Here is a 17,659-nt window from a genome sequence, read left to right on the forward strand (position 1 = left end):
TTTATTAAAGCAAGAATTGGTCCTGCTATAAAGCAGATGTTAGATTTTCACCCCTAATCAGAGAGACGTGATGTGGGTGAAAGCTTTTTAACTGCTGTGCACAGTACCAATAAATTAACACTTCCCTGAGTTTAATGAATGCATCATTATTTTTGTGTGAGGGAGTGTAGGTTTTTAATAAACATTGTTGCTCGATGACAGCTGTGAATAACTGGAATGTCTTTTCCAGGATAGGATTATCCAGAATATAGCCTTGGACTCACCTCACATCTCCAGCCTGAGCTAAGCTGAAATTCTTCTAAATGAACTGATCTCCTCTTTTGTGTGCAGCCTAATGTTTTAACACCCACCAAGGGATATCAGCCATTCAGATGTCCTTTTGCCATATTTATAGCAAATCCATGTCCTCTTCACTATTCGGCGCTGAGACTTCCAAGAGTGTACGCTAGTAAAAGACCCTTGGCGTACAGAATGTGACACTTCTACATGTTAAAATGTTAGACCGTGTTCTCACCAGCATTGGCAATCAAAATAGCAATACAGCTGTGTACAATCCAGATAGTACTAGATCTAGTCCTATTCTTACCTCAGATTGCATTTTCTTGTTCTCCTCTAAATTATGGGATTCTCTGAGCTATATACATTGCTGTAATTAGTTTCTCCTCTCTTAGTGGTCATCTCTTTGAGCTGCATCAGGTAGTCTTTTTTTCAGTGGCTCCCTCTTCTCGTTTGTCTCCATGCTCTATTCTTTCCCTTTACTGTGCTTTGTTTCTTTCCACTTCATAACAACTTTATTTTTCTAAAACTCGAAATGTTCTCGGGGAGGGGCAACCTCTGAAATGAGCGTCAAACTGGTGAGGTTTCTATTTCTCACTGAATTTATTAATTTAGTTTTAAACCTATTTTGTGTGCTGAATACACATTCACGTGACTTCACAGTCTTTGCTGAATCTGCTTCACGCTTTCTTTTCAAAGCTGCTGTATGTGAAACATCGCTTCAGTGGTAACTAAAGTTAACTTTTGTTACACTGGTTGGTAAAAGGCACAGCACCATACATTTTACACATTAAGCAGCTCACCGTAGTTACGGTCGAGACACAGATATATTGTGAGCTCTTTAACCTGAAACTTGTCTTTGGACTGCTGCTTCACCTTAGTCAGTGTTATTTGTCTGAGGATCCTGAGGATTAACGCTGTTAATGTTGACACTGGCTGTAATAGGCAGTGGAGGCGGTGCCTGTTTGTACTTGAAGTGAGACGTAAACTGAAACCATATTTTCAGTATGTGTAAGAAAACTGGGATGGTTCTCATTTTCCATGACAATTCTACAAGAGAAGCCTGTCTGATGTAATCTACTCCAATTTAAGGGCACTTGGATACACAGAGTTTGTTGCTCGTGAGTGACATGCATGCACAGCGAACCACCAATCACAATCGTTCTTGATCAGTTAATCAAAAGAGATGAATCCTGTCTGATCAGGATGTATTATAGAATTCATGACCATTTCAATCCTAACTTCAAGGACCTTGGTTAGAATCTTATAATCACTTGAGAAGAAATTCACAGGTCTACATTATTCCTACCTGAGAGGATCCTTGACCTTTTCATGTAGAGCTAAAATTATAGGTTCTGTCATCCTCGGTGGGAGTGAGTTCTTGTCGAATGTTTCTGTAAGTATTAGACTTACTATAGGGCCGATTTCTGGGAAAGATCTTTATAAAATGCACTTCCCATTTGTGTGATTGCTCGCTCAATTTATTTTACCGATATAGGCCGATCCAGATTTTAAATAATGAATGTTTATATAATTAAATGCTGCATAGATTTTTTTCCCCACAGTTTTTAAATAGCATTGAATTTCCATTACCATGACAGCTCTAGCGTAGGTACTTCATGTGCTTCTTCCACCTCCAAACTAGACACAAAGGAAGACCGAAAACAAATCAAACCTAATTTATGGGAAGACCAGGCACAATGCGATGATGGATCATGAATACATCAGTGAGAAAAGGCTCTCAAACAAAGTTTGACAGGATGAAAGGGGAAGATTTTACGAGTCCAAGGCCTGCACTTAGTGCGACAGTGCCTGTGCGTAATGAAACACTCTTCCAAGTAGCTCCGCCACCATTTACCTCATCACTTTAAATGGAGAGTAATGATGAGCAATTGCGAAAAGCATGTGTCACTCAAAGGCTATAGATGAACTGAATATGGAGCAAGAATAGAGGTAATGGCTTTACTTTAAGTCCACATAACTGACAAAGTGAGTGGTCAGGGTCTGTGCGTGTGTCGTCGTGTGCCTGCGTCTTTATTTGTGTCCGTCTGTGTCTGTGATCTCCGTAGGGCGCGATAGTGATGCTGTGCTTCCCTGCAGAGTCAGTTTGGGATGCTGTCCAGAGCACAGCTTCAGCACCAGCTACCTCTCTCACACACAGAGTCACATCCGCCCACACGCTTTCTCCTGCACACACACAGTTCCACCTGCCTACGCATTCTCTCTCTCTCTCTCTCTCTCCCTCTCATGGACACAGATACACAAGACACACATATATACACACACCTTCTTCCAGTGTCCGTGGCAGTGCATAAAGCTCCAATTAGTTTTGACACCTCTGAGGTTTTTGGTTAGGGGTTCAGTGCTAACATTATTCCTCTGGTCTGGACGGGTCATAACGGATCTGTGAATGTGTTAGTGTACAGCAGTGTGTATATCTGTGTGCATGTATGCTTGTGCCAGTATGTGTGGGCAATGCTTGTTGTGATTGTGCGATTTATTATGCATATGAGTGGGCAGGTGTGATTTTGTGCATTAGAACCATGAAGTAGGGGGGTATGAGTGGCTCACTGCAGCGTTAACAGCAGGGTGTGGAGGTCAGTCCTATCTGACTCATGACTCTCACCATTACAGAACTGCTCCAGGGTCTCCGTGAACGTCAAACCTGTTATCTGATAGTTGTGCTGCCAGCGTATGTGTCTCACAAGGAAAACACCCAAACTCATATCTTTGTGTCTTTATTAATGTGAAAACAACAATTGCAAAGAAGCATATAGTGTCTGCAGACCTATTATTCTTTGTGGCAGCTTTAAATTCTTTGAAAGAAATGTAATTGCAACCAACAGTAATTTTGATGCTCTGTGGTGTGTCTTTAATATCTGTCAGGGGGAAAGGATTGTTATTACTTTCTCCTTTGATGAGACTTGAAGATTATTTTCTATTGGTAGATTATTTACACTGGGAGCCAGTCTTATACCTTGAGCTGTGGTTGATTAAAAGTTCTTCTCTGTTTGCCTGCCCACTGAACGTAGAAAAGCAAAGCTCTCTGTGTGGCTACATAGAGTTGAACAGGTTGAGAAGCCACTTCAATTCCCTGTAGCATGGTGAGTGACACTCTGGGCTAATAATCCATATCATGCTTTTGTTCGTTTGCATCATGACCCATGGGATGTGTTCCAGTTATGTGCTATACTAAGAATAGTATCAGAACAAGAATAATGTCTTATTTTATAGATTCTTTTTCAATTCATACTTTCAGAGCTCAGGCTCAAACTGCAATACTGGCAAAACCAACTATATCACAATATTTTTTTTTACCATAATCATCAATATCAATATTGTGATGATCACATCATATCAGGATATTGATATATTATTAATATATCCTCCAGTTCTACTCGAGCGTTGCTCTTCTGGTTCATTGCCAGTTTCTCGAATCACTGCAGCATTCAGTCCCATATCCTGTCCGATGTAATACAGGTCACTGCACCCACCAGACTGCTACAGTGTATGAGACATATACTGTACATGGATCTGTCTGGTGACTTGTTGTAATTTTGTTTGATTCAGGACTTGAATAATTACATTCAGTCATGGCCAGTCACTTTATGGACACTAGGCAGAGCTGTCATATTTCCTTATAAGAGGAAATTAGAGAGATTATTGTACGGCACTGTTAATCAGGCCGCTGTGTCGTGGCTCTTCTGTGCCGTGGAGTTAAGGGTTGTTTGGACCTCCTCATGCTCGACTGATTCTAATTTAGCTTCACTTCCCTCTGCCCTCTTTCACATTCACCAAGACGTGCCATGTCATGTCCTGTCCTTCTGTCTTCTTGACCTTTTCTTGTTATCTCCCATTTACCTCTCTGTACTAACTCATATCAGTCCACTCTGCCCACATCTTTTCCACCGCTCCTCTCCTCACCTTTACGTTCCATCTTACCCACAGCTCCAGTCCCATCTCCCACTACTGTATTCAACCCTTCACTTTGTCACTCCCTCCTGACCTCTCTCCTCTCCTCCACCCACTCTCCACACAATAAGCTCTTCAGTGAGGATCCATATTGGATTATTGTGTTTGCCATTAGCCTCTGGGTTGATCGTGTAATTGTCTTCATCCACCAGGGTATCAGTAAGTCTGACCCCACCAACCCTGCATTTGCATTTCTACAGAGAATACTGGATGACCTATCCATTAGAAAGTTAGAGAGATTTAGTCAAGATGGCTAGATAGCTAGAATCAGAACCAAGCCTTTTTTTCCATTACCTAGATCAATTCCATGTCGGCACTGAATACTGGCTTGTCAGTGTGTCCATGGTCCAGGCAGGACCAGAGACTGATAATGATCTTTCATAACAATGTTTCTACTCAGAGCCGAGAGCTACCTGCTACCCCCACAAGCACAAGCAATTCTGAATGCGTAGCGCTCATAATTTTATATGTTCCACACTCTCTAAGTATGAATATGGATGCTGCCTTCAAGCACTTGATGTTTTGGAGTCTGTGTTAAAATGAATGCCCACATATCTGCCACATCCTCGGGCAGACACACAACCTGTTCACAGTTAGGTCTATTATGAAAAGATAGCTGCTTTTCAGTTCATTCTGTTGATCAGAGACTTCAAGTTTTCAGACAAAACTGTTAATGAGTTTGTTTGTGTCTCTCTCTCCCTCTCCCCCCTGTTATCTTCGCTCAGGGCCGTTGCACGCGAGAGAACTGCAAATACCTCCACCCACCCGCTCACCTGAAGACCCAGCTTGAGATCAACGGGCGAAATAACCTGATCCAGCAGAAGACAGCGGCCGCCATGTTGGCTCAGCAGATGCAGTTCATGATCCCTGGCACCACCATGCAACCTGTGGTTAGTGCTGGCCTCACTGCTGTGGGAATTGACTGGGCAATGCAGCATGACTCACTATAAAAATAGCATGTTGTTATGCTTCACTGTAAAAAGTTTGGCTTTGTTCCTGTTAAAATACAATTATGCATCAAGCTGAATCAGTTCAAGTGAATTCAACATTTTGTATTATTGCATATTTGATATTTTACATGCACAATGTAGTATTTTCAGATCATAGATTTACTTAGAAAGTTGGTGCAAACCGTATGAAGTTACCCTTCATGCCAATATAATTTTTCTCAGTGTCGTGGTCTTGGCAGAATCTTTAACTTACACTTAACATTCACTGAGAAAATAAATATTAAAGTTGTTACAGTACATTACTACATGGTTCTGTTGGATACGTCTATTATCCATCCTCTCCAATCAGCCTGTTCTCAGGATGCCTTTCTAGGAAGATCATGAATTTGTTCTCACAGTTGCTGTCGACATGCCCTTGAGCAAAGCACAAACACACCAACTGCTCTCTGGGAATTGCTCGGCAGTCAGCAGTAGACTGTGCACTGGGCGACTGCCAGGTGTGAACGTGTTTAACTGCATCAATGTAAGACTAGGCGTAGCTGAAAAAGAACATGCATGCTCAGCAAAATCTTCCCAGGATACATAAAGGTTAAAAAAAAAATTTCTCATGTCCTTACTCTCACTTCCTCCTCTCTCCACCTTTTCTCATAATCCTATCCCTCTCTGCTCCCCCGGCTCTCTCTCTCTACCTGTCACACTCTCTCCCTCTCATCTTTCTCACCTACCACTCCACAAAGCTGCACCCTCCATTCATTTGTCTCTAGTGTCTCCTTCCTCTAAATTCTCTCCCTCTTTTCATCTCTATACCCTCTTATCCTGCCTTTCACCCTCAACTTCCCAGTGTCCCTCCCTACATCCATCATTTTAAATCTTAGTCCTTCCACAATTTCTTCCATTTATGTCTCTACTATTTTAATTAAGAATGGAAAAATGTTTAAACAAGAAAGAAATTTTGAATATTTTAAAGAGACAACATTAGAGGAACTGTCAGAATAAATGTTGGTAAACTGTCTTTTTCGCTCCATCTACAGCAGACGTTTCCAGTCAGCCAGGGCCTGGGCTCCAGCGCAGGTTTGAGCTACACACCCTACCTGACTCCCATGTCCCACAGCATGGGCCTGGTGCCCACAGACATCCTGCCCAGCACGCCCGTTATCGTCCCCGGCAGCCCGCCTGTCTCCGTGACCGCCGGCTCTTCCTCCAGCCAGAAACTGCTGCGTACCGACAAGCTGGAGGTGACCCACCCAATCACAGTCTTCCCTCTCTCTCAGACAAGACGAGCATGACAGCCAGTTGTAGCTAATGTTCTCTTTGCTCTTTGTGAAGTATAATTATGGAAACATCTTACTGTGATTTTAGGCGTGAAAGAGATGCAATAGATATGTGGTGCTAATGAGTATCATTTATAACTGCAGAGTATTTCCAATGGAGCCTCATGGGTATTGTAGGTCTGATACAATAGTTACACACACACACACACACACACACACACACACACACACACACACACACACACGTGTAGTGTCTTGATGCATCCAGTATAGTGCAGTGAATGCAGAAAAAAACAATAGAGACTAACTACCTTCCTGGTTACCACAGGAGTTAGCATTGCAATAAGTAAAATAGAGGCACATGTTTCACCTTTGTATTAACTCTTTGAATGTAACTACTTGTTCTATAAACTGACATAGACAAGGATAAAGATAAGTAAGTGTTTAGCAAGTAATTGATGATTTGAATAAAGAGATTTTGAAGTTGCCTTGTCACAAGCAAATAGAAAATCAGGCTTGTAAAAAGGCTTGATTTTTACAGAAAGCTGAAATGTTTTCACTCAGTTTAAATTTCACAACATGCTTCTAATTGTGTCACAATTTCATAAAAAGCCTGGTGAATTGCAGAACTGCAGTAGTTGTTCATAGAGCCTGATATCTAAGTTTTGTCTGTGGTTGTAAAAGCAGAAAAATACATAATTATGTTTTCAGAAAAGAAAAGAAATCAGGATCCTCACCTGATAGTTTGTTGCCTGCATGTTATCCCTGAACACCTGATTGTGTTATCCCCTACAGAAATAGTTAAGACTTGTATCAGAAATATGATACGAAAAAATTATGATTTAAATTGGGATTTGCTAACACAAACTAGTACTTTACTAGACATCCACGGTTAGACAGGGCAATTACTTCAACCATCTCCATCTGCCCCCTGGCTAACTGCTATGAATGGGAATAGCTTTCTGATTGTGAAACAATGCATAAGGGGGAGTTTTCATTTTCCACTACATTTACAAAGATAAACAATAATCTCCTGAAGACCTGGAGGTTATGCGTAGGTGTGTGCCTGTATATGTTTTTCTCTGGGATTGCTATCACTTAGCAACTGAAGGAAGTTGGCGCTAATGAAACAGTATCCCTCTGAGACACGTATACACTCCCACACAGAGCCAGCATGTGTGTGTACACGTGTGTGTATGTGCACCAGTGGTTGTGTGTGTGTGTGTGTGTGTGTGTGTGTGTGTGTGTGTTTGGTGTGTGTGTTTACACTCTGTGTGTCTCAGTCCCAGAGTGCAAGTCAAATCAGATCCCCCTGTGATTCTGCCCCGGCCTCTGAACAGTTGAACACTGACTGGTTCAGTGATTCCACAATCATTTGGGTTTGACACACATTGCAGTTTTGTTACAGGGTGTTACATTTGTTGGTAGTGTTTTTTTCTTCCCTGTCTCTGCCTTCTTTAATATCATTCTTTATTTTTTTTAATATAATTTATTGGTGAAATAACAAAACAAAGAAGGAGTGACATAGAAGATATTTCACAGGTTGACTTCAATTTTATGCCACATGTTATCTTTTAGTTATGAACCTGCTGCTGCCTGCTCGTCTTTTGCTCAAACACCATGTTTTGGACACATAACATGAACAATAGCAAAGAATATTAATCACATTTTTTAAATGGTCATTGACACACAAAAGAGGGATAAAAAGGACATAATATAGTGTCATATCAATGCTAGACAATGCTAGATATGTATTTTTAAACACAATAGGTTTTTTTGTTAAACAAAAATATCAGACCGGTGTGAAAAGGCCTGTAATTAAATGTGTATGACGTTTCTCATTTATACCAAAATGGCATCAAATATTTTTGACACCTGTCTGAGTTATTGTGCTAGTTGGGATGCAGTATGAGGAAGAATTGGATTCAGCCAAAGCATTTAATATTTTATTGTTCATGAATAATACTGTGATTCTGACTAATATTGCTTCACACATTCACAGTTTGTTTCTGTGTGTATTTCTTTGTTTTCTCTTTTTGCATGCACGCATCTGTGTGTCTGTCCACATCTGTATGCCTGTATGTGTGTGTGTGTGTGTGTGTGTGTGTGTGTGTGTGTCCACCTGACTCTCCTGCTCCCAGGTTTGCCGTGAGTTCCAGCGGGGCAACTGTGCACGCGGTGAGACTGACTGCCGCTTTGCTCACCCGAGCGACAGCCCCATGATCGACACCAGCGACAACACGGTTACCGTTTGCATGGACTACATCAAGAGCCGCTGCTCACGCGAGAAGTGCAAGTACTTCCACCCCCCGGCCCACCTGCAGGCCAAGATTAAGGCCGCCCAACACCAGGCCAACCAGACAGCTGTGGCTGCGCAAGCTGCTGCCACAGCTGCAGCCATGGTGAGCACAGCACTACAGCCTACCCACTGTACTTTGTGCCTACACAGTGGTAGAGCAAGAAACACACACTCATACTTGTCCTTGTATTAACCAAACAAATCTCACAAGGTTTCTGCTTGTTTAGAGTACTTATAGAGCAAGAGCTTGTAAGGTCTGGATGAGACAATAAGGCCATTTTATAGCACCTATATACAGTATACCTTGAACCTTCCAATAAGAGCTTAGCATTTTATTATAGTATCATGGGAGGCTTTTATAGGGCATCAAATAAACAAGTTATTGTAGCAAGTAAACACAACATATACGAATATGTATGTGAAGCACACATTGTCTAAACTTGAGATCAGAGATTGTTGGATGTCCAGGAACACGCACTGTAACTGTTAGCTGATCAAACACAGCCCAACACTTTTTATGATACACTAACAATTCCTGCTTTTTCTGATTAGTGTAATTAGTGTAAGTTAGTGATCACGTTTGAGCAATTTTGTAAAATACACTTAAGCACACACAGGCTCAGTGGATACACATTATATTATGATAAATCATCTTGAGTTACACAAAGTGTAAACACATGCTGTTGATGATGACACCCACACTAACATAAAATGTGGAGCACTGCTTTATTACTGTAAAACACATACCCATCTCTGCTGGTTTTTTCTAGTGGACTCCAGTGTACACTAACAATAGTCATCCCAAAGTGAGGCCTTTGTATACAATAAACAGGGTTTAGTGAGACCTAAATGCATCAGTATAATGCTGCAAGAACAATTTGTTATTATCTCACTGAAGCATGCTTTTTATTTTCAAATGCCCTTGGTTCATATAGAGACAATGTGCTGGCTCACCCCCCATCCTACCCCCCCTGCTCTCAATGATAAGTGTGGCTCTCTGCAGATCAGTGCAAATTGAATCAGGGATGGATGAGGATGTAACATCGCGGGTGGGGGTTTACCCTCTTCTGCCTTAGGTGGAAAAATCCCCCAACAGGCTGTGGAAGAAACAGAGATAGACAGACAGGTGGAAGTGCAGGCAGGCAGGAAGACAGGCAGGCAGGCAGACAGACAGACAGTGAGAAGGGTTTGGCAGTGTGTCTTGGCTGTGCCCCACCCTCTTCCAGGCTCTGAGTGGCTTCTTTTGAATGATCCTTTGGCTGCTGCACTCGCACACCTTATACTGCGCCAGTGTGCTGACTGACTTGTTTCCTCCATGGCATGGGCATGCTTTATGCGCTGCACATACCTCTCTCATTGGCTGGCTCCATTGCTGCTTGCTCTCCCTGTCCTTCCTCCATAAGTCCACAGTGTGGATGATAAGGTGACCATGACTGCAGGTTAGTTTCATTTGTGCACATGGTAGCAGCTGCATTAAAGCAGGAAAAAACAAAGAATTAAAACATGCATAAATAAAAGAGAGCCTGAAGACCCCAAGGCACTATAACTTCATATATCTGTCAGGGTTCTACAGCAACTACCTTAGATCAACAACTTCTCCAGGTACACAATGCATCATCAAATATTTAGTATATGTTGCTAGTGTGTTTTCCTCCCATGCGTCATACTCCTGTGTTGCATATATGCCCCAGTTTATCAACTTTATGACCCAATTCCCAGTTTACCATCAGCAATTACAAGCTGTGCTAGAGGTGAGGAGGGTTAACCTTAGGACAATGAGTTGTTTAGTCAGCACCTTTAATCCAATTTTCTTTTAGCTCTTAGCCTAAAGCTGAAGCAGAGACCCATAAAACCTGTATTGCTGCACTGCTGCAAATAGGTAATATCATTACCCATAATTCACTTTTTTAATCTAAAACAAATAAGCTGAAGTGTGCTGTAGATAAGGTTACACATTAACTGATACAGTAAGAAAATCCTATTATTGAGATTATGTTATTTTACTGTGCCACATTATGTGTTGCTTGCCATGCTGTGATCTTCTTCCTCATTGCAAGTCGAATGCAATCATCTTTCTTTTCATGTCACTTTAATAGGCCATCTTCCATTTTAACTAACCACAATGTTTAAGTCTGTTAACACTGCATCAGTAATGCATTGTCACTCTTTAATAGGACGTATACTGTTATATACTATTAGAAAATCCACATACATGAAGCAAGAGGCTTGTGCATGGACCCCTTAAGTGCTGTGCTCATCACATCCATGTCATCTTTTTTTCCTCTCAGCAGTGACATCAAATGTAAGGTCGTTTTCAATAAATTAACCAAAGCTAATCCTGGAAATATAACTCTTTATTATTACCTCATTAGGGCTAGCGTCAAACTAATTTTAGTTCTGTAAACATTTGCGATTTAATTGCCTCTAGACTAGACTAGACTAAGATGTTGTTGTGTTTAGGAGGAATGTAAGAATAAACAGAGCTCCACATTCTGTGATTGAACTGTAACTGCGCCTCACATTGTGTCACCTCCCCAAGTTCATCGATCACACTAACAGGCCACATGCCCTCATGATGCAGATTTAGTTTGAGGATTTGTCCCTAACTTTAACTAGATGTGAATTGACACCGCTACAGAAAAGGATGTGACTGCTAAACAACTTTTTGTTAGTATTGTCTGGACTACTTATTGTAGCTGCCACAAGGGTGACAGCACCTCAACAGCCTCTTGCTACTAGTAATAGTGTTTATCTGTAGTTTAAAATCTGATCACGCAAATGTGTCCAGATCTTGCTGCCAGTTGTGAGCGCTGAGGTGAATAATTCGAGGGGCTTTGACCAGAGTGCACTCACATCCCAATCTGTTGTGGGTGTTTTAGACATTTCTCAGGCCCAAAGGCACCTCACACCATCAAATAGAGTAATCCAGGAGCACTGTGATTGTTGTGTGTGTAGGACTGTAGTGAACTACTTTGAAAGAGAGCTTCTGTTCAGATCTCACATCAAGTGTCAGGCCAGTATTTCTAGTCTGAATCATTTATGTTTACCTTACTGCATTTTGTTCTTGCGTAGATGTTTAAAAAAGTTGATTTACTTGTTCAGAAGTAGTTGACGTTACTACTAAATGCTTTCCCAGTAGTTTTGAAGTACATCATAGTATCTTGCTTTTTTAACCAAAGGTTAATGTAGATGCTTTTTTTTTGCTTTTGTACTAATTCAAAAAGTAGCAATGTTTCTTTAAAGTAAACAAAACAGTTTTTTGTTTATGTGCATGCCTATTGTTTTGTATGTGGTATACTTGCATTCAGATTATTTTTGTTTTTGTTTTTTTCCTTCTCACCTATCCACAATGCAATGCTGTCCCCCATGACGCACCTCTGCTTGCTGTTACCTGTATGTTAATACGCTTGAATCCCATTGGCCCACTGCCATCATGTGCTCGCTGCCTGCTAATTAAAGACTCAGTCGACTGCCAAAGCAATGAAGCGACCCCTCGAGGCAACTGTAGACCTGGTACTTTGACCTTTCACCTTTTGCTTTGCATGTAGCTTCTTTAATTGTACTGTAGCCACTCACAAAATTTAAGTTGGCTCTTTTGTTTTTGTGAAACCCTGTAAAACATTTTAAAGTATAAATATTTATAATTTATGACACCAGTGGCAATTCTAGATTGTACTGTACATTTATTAAATTAACAATTACAACGTAATGTTAAAATAATTCCAGTTATCACACTGTTTTCTTTAATGTGTTGTTGATGCCTTGCTATGGTGTAGTTTCTCATTGTCCTTGTGATAGTTACAGCAAGTTTCCATTTTGCCTTGTTGTGCTGTGCATAGACAAGTAACAGATTTAGAAAATATCAGTGTTGATTTGTGTAAGTATCCAGTTCCAATCTACTGTGCTTTTGTCGTGTGTGTGTTTTCGGTGGCTAGGCGTTCCCCCACGGCGTCCTGCAGCCCCTACCAAAGAGACCAGCACTTGAGAAGAGCAACGGAGCAAGCTCCCTGTTCAACCCCAGTGTTTTGCACTACCAGCAGGCGCTGGCCAACGCACAGCTCCAGCAGCCCGCTTTCTTTCCCACAGGTAAGAGCTCCCGATCAATACACCCAGCACACAGATGCAGATAGAAGCACTCATAGGTATGCAGAGCATGCAAGCACACAGATGCAAAGATACACTCACAGAACGGGCTCAGCTAACCCTTTATCTATCACAAACTTGTTTTTTTGGAGTTTCTCATGCTAAAGATTCTCTCTAGAGATTCTCTCATGATCAGTTACATCTGATAAAGTTTATATTTTTCTTTTGAAAGGGATTACTTTGCATGACACACATAAAGAGCTGCGCTGTTTTGGTGTGTGGTAACACCTGCCAGTTGGAAGGACAGTGCAGGTTTTGATCAGAGCAATAAAAGATATGATATATTACCCCCTGAATGATACACCTGCCAAGCATATCAAAAGAGCAAAACAAGCCCAGTTGTTTCAAACACAAAGGCTCTGTAACTTTGTTCAGGCTCCAGTGTGAGGGACGAATGGCTTATTTTTTGGAGCTAACGCAGCTTATTCAGTCTGTATTTAATCTGTCTTGACTTACATCGATATTGGGAAAAAATCCCATTTACAAAAGCAATTTTGTTCAAATTTTCCCAAATTAATTCAGCTCTGCTCCTTTATTCGTCTTCAGTTCTTTGGCCCTAAACAAACACTCTGTGTGTGTGTGTGTGTGTACTCCTCACGCAGGAACTAACAGTAGCTCAAGCCCCCTCGGGTCACCTGCTAAATGAGTTAACTGCAGCTAATGCGGTAGCCTATAGCCACACTCATGAGTCATGAGGCTGAGACTCCTATCCCTCGCTCTGCTTTCTACCTGCTCTTTTTGTGTCCCTTCTGGCGTGAGATGTCTGACAGCCCCTCCTCCCTCTCTCCCTCTGTATCTGTGTGTGGGAAGTAGCTTTGGGTCAAAGATTGCAAGTCTTTTTTTTTCCCCACTAATCTGCTACATTTCAGATGAGTGGGGTTTCTCTATAATGTGGGAAAAAGACAATTTGTGCAAAATATGTTGCACAGTCACATGAGAGCATTTGAAGCTTACTGATGGAGTAAACCCCACCCATCCCCGTTTTACTCAGGACTGGAGGGAAGCCTGTGCACATCATTGTACTGACCCTGCATGATGCTGCTGTGTGGCTCCGTCACCTCCTTAGTTTCCTTTCCTCTATTATTTAGTCTTCTCTCTCTTTTGCTAGAGATTTTCGTATTTATTTATTTAGTGTTCAGTTTTTATAGTATCTATAAATGCGCTAGTTGCAGATACTTTTGTGGCCACAGAAGACTTAAAAAAAATGGGAAAGTAAACAGTTGGAAATATTTTAAGAATGTTTGGATGCAAACAAGTGTTGAAAGCTGAGCTTGGCTGCTTGTGGATCGGCAGAAAATATGTAGCAACTATATCTGGATCTCAGGCACCAACATGGTCCAGACAAATCAGTGGAATCAGGGAGTCGTCCCATTGGGCTGTACACTCTCTGACCTTAGACCCTTCACATGTGTAAAGAAAAGTCCACAAAAAATGGAGAAACCAAATATGGAGAAAGAGAATTTTTAGTAAATAAAGTAAATATCATGTACCAAAGAACTAACGTTGCAACATGCTGGACCTGGCCACTATTTCATGGTGTTACGGTATAATTATGTTTGATTTAGCCACAGCTGTATATAAACAGTATTTTCTCACTAATAGGATAACTGATGAAGGGAATTCCTCTGCTTGCTAGCGTGTACTGCATTCATAACTGCCTGACAGCACAACAGTAACAGTAGCATCTGAGCTGTCTTTTGTTTTGTCTTGTGTAACCTTGTTGTTCTCCTCCCTCTCAATTAACCCATTTATTTCCTCTTCTCTCTCCCTCTCTGTCTCCCTCTCTCTCTCTGTCTTTCTCTGCATGAACACAACAGGGTCAGTCTTGTGCATGACTCCTGCTAGCAGTCTTGGTAGGTCTCGACCTTCCCTTTGCTCTCTCACACACACACACACTGTTTGATGTAGGTGGGAGTGTTGGGGGTGGGTGGAGTGGGAGGAGTGGGCAATAGCTGCAGCCCTTGCAGGTGAAACAAAAGGTAATCGCTTCACTGCATCACTTCCTGCAGTGGTGACGAAACTTTTTAAAATGTGTTCAAGGAATTCTCGTTAAACTGTCCCATTTCTTTAAGATGAGATTTAATGTGAAAGTCTTTTCATGTCCATTTTGTATCACCTGGAAGAGTTGTTTTCAGTTCTTGTTTCCCTACTGACTTTCTTGCTAATGACTGTTTATGATTAAAATATTTGTGTAGATAAAATACTATAGACTGATCTGTTTGTTCTTAAGCTGTAGGATAGCCACTGTCTGTTTGCTGTGCTGTGTTGATCAGGAAATTTAAATCAGTTTTCCCAGAGAAATTACACGTAACTGGAGCTTGTCTCTGCAATGAGGGGATGGGAATTACAAAAAGTCCCAGTCGGCTAAACAGCAGGTCCTACATCGGTGAATTGATGACTGAGAATAATGATTTTCAACATAGTATGAACCACAATCCTTCAGAGTAGCATGTTTTTTGGCATTCACAGTGAAGTAGCCGCCTGGGTTTTTGGCATCGTCCTACTGTTCATCATGTCAGCCCACATGGACTAAAAAAATTTAATTCCCATCCCTGTTGCCAAAAATGTCATTGATTCATTGTAATTGGTGTCTTGTGCTCCTTAACTTCTCTGGGAAAAACAGCAAACTGATTTTCCATATAAATTTCCTTACTTGTGATTGTAATCAGCTTCTCTCCTCTTGTTTTTTTTTTGTTATTTTTTCTCCCATGCTCTCTTTTTCTTTCTTTCTTTCTGTCCTCCTTGCTTTGCATTGTGAATGGTTGCATGCCATCTGCCGGTGTAACCCTAACGATGGCTTGCTGGCTCTCTGTAACATCCGCCACCACCACCACCTCAACAACAACAACAACAACAACAACAACTACAACAACTACAACAACAACTACAAATACCGTCGACACACCCACACATACACACACAACAACAACAACAACTGTTGCCATGGTTACCATAATGCTCCACCTACCTGTCCATTGCTACCACCTCCTTCCCTCTCCCCCATTCCCCTCCCCCCACCTCCCCTTTCCCACCCTCAAAACAAAGTCCCAATGATGTACAGTGCTACGCCTGCTACTGTCTCTGCAGCAACAACTCCTGCCACAAGTGTCCCCTACGCAGCAACAGCACCAGCCAATCAGGTTTGCTCCTTTTAAAGCTTTCTTTCATCAGTCCCTGGAGCTCTGAATAAGTCCTGCCTTCTAACAGTGAGCTGCAATAACCTGCAGCTGAGCCACAGCCCACGCCCAGCCCCTCCCCATCCATGCTTTTCCCTGCACTGGACGAGCTCACAAGTGGGTGTTTTCAAGAGAATTTAAAGCAGAGGGGCTACCTGAGGAAGCAGGTGCCAGTGCAGTGTAATTTTTGTAAAACAGCCCCATAAAGCACTCCCAACAAGCACTTCTTCAGAGCTCCCACATTTGCAAAGTAGTAGTTGTGTTGTGTTGCACTACTTCCTGGTTTTGTTTTGCATGTTCTGTTTTAAGTTTTATTTTCCACTTTTCTTGTTGTTGTCAAATAAGCCTCTCCATCTGCAGTAGGGGCATCATCTGTACTGCTTGTGTGCTATGCAAACACACACATTCAAGCAAACACATACAGACTATTTCTTCAGCACTTGCAGCTGATTCGTAACAGCCACCATGTTGGATCTTTTCCTGTTTCCACTACCCACCCCCACCCCCCCACTCCCCAATTTCACCTTTTCACCTTTGCTAGTTGCAGGATAAAAGGGAGAATAAATCTGAGTTACAAGTGGGCTTGTCAGGGAGAGACAGACACAGGAAAAATTATCACAGAAGTTGTCTAAAAATGGCCTCTGATCGGCGGCTCTCCTGTTGCTGCGTGTCAGCAGGAGCAAGGGAAGCAAAGCCAGGTTTGAATGCCAGAGTGACGCATGTGTGCCCCATTTTAAACCTGGAAATTTCAGCACAATGCTGGCACTCTGGCCTTACACAGCTGGCAGTCATTTACTAGTAGTCCTGTATAGAGGTGCTTTAAGGACACACAGATGAAGGTGGAAATGTAACCGGAAAACAATCATGTCATTTTTAACAAGTGCGTCCACAACATGTAGGAATTGTCTGAATTTACAAGGATGTTCATGACACTCAAATATACAGTCTCTTTGTCTGTGTTTCTTTCATTTTTTAAATAAATGTACAGTGTAAAATTAAACACACAGTAATTATAAGGTGACTTGTGCTAGTAGTAGGGACCAGTATCCCAATTTTGAATCTCTTTTTGTACCATTTCCTCTCACTGCTCTTCTTTCAGTCTTTGGTCGTGCTGCCTCAATGTCCAGAGAAACTATTTAAATACCGACTTAAGTGAGAATGACAATCAATTCTTTTTAAAGGAAACAATTTTAGAAAATTGAAGTCTCTAAAAATACCTTTAAAAACATTTCCTATGTCCCATCTGGAACGAAAAAATGAGAATGGAGGTACTGGGTGTAAAAAACAAAAAAGAAATGACAGGTTCATTTTGAAAAATGATCATTAATCATTACTCCAACATCCCCCCTTCCATCATTAACATAGGCTCTGGCCCAAGTACCTCGTGCTTTATTGCTCCTCATAGGCCATCAGTGTATCCACTTCCTGTGAGTCACCATCTCTTCCTGTAATTGGCATGCAGCAGCAGTAGCAGCAGGAAGCAGAGCTGCTCTTTAAAGATGCATGTGGGACAAGGAGCCAGAGAAACACTGACGTCAGCCCTCGCTGTCTGTCTCCGTCTGCGCGCGCCCC

The 17,659-nt window shown here is 41.7% G+C and overlaps 1 protein-coding gene across 13 annotated transcripts in view; it reads left to right on the top strand.

The window, feature by feature from the left end:
* mbnl2 (muscleblind-like splicing regulator 2) overlaps nt 1-17,659 on the top strand; it is a 51,118-nt gene that overhangs the window by 26,919 nt on the left and 6,540 nt on the right. For 3 of the 13 annotated variants that reach the window (XM_023393333.2, XM_023393331.2, XM_023393334.2), the window contains exons 3-8: nt 4,974-5,138; nt 6,230-6,433; nt 8,611-8,871; nt 12,228-12,281; nt 12,704-12,854; nt 14,729-14,764. In XM_023393333.2, the coding sequence (XP_023249101.1) occupies nt 4,974-5,138; nt 6,230-6,433; nt 8,611-8,871; nt 12,228-12,281; nt 12,704-12,854; nt 14,729-14,764 (871 nt within the window). Of the gene's footprint in view, nt 1-4,973; nt 5,139-6,229; nt 6,434-8,610; nt 8,872-12,227; nt 12,282-12,703; nt 12,855-14,728; nt 14,765-15,956; nt 16,052-17,659 lie in introns of all 13 variants that reach the window. The other 10 variants (XM_023393335.2, XM_023393339.2, XM_023393337.2 and 7 more) reach the window with 10 other exon arrangements.

This window comes from Seriola lalandi, unplaced genomic scaffold (genome assembly GCF_002814215.2).
Source record: "Seriola lalandi dorsalis isolate HSWRI2012SDOR001 ecotype SW California unplaced genomic scaffold, Sedor1 jcf7180002054933, whole genome shotgun sequence".
In the NCBI taxonomy this organism is placed as follows: domain Eukaryota; kingdom Metazoa; phylum Chordata; class Actinopteri; order Carangiformes; family Carangidae; genus Seriola; species Seriola lalandi.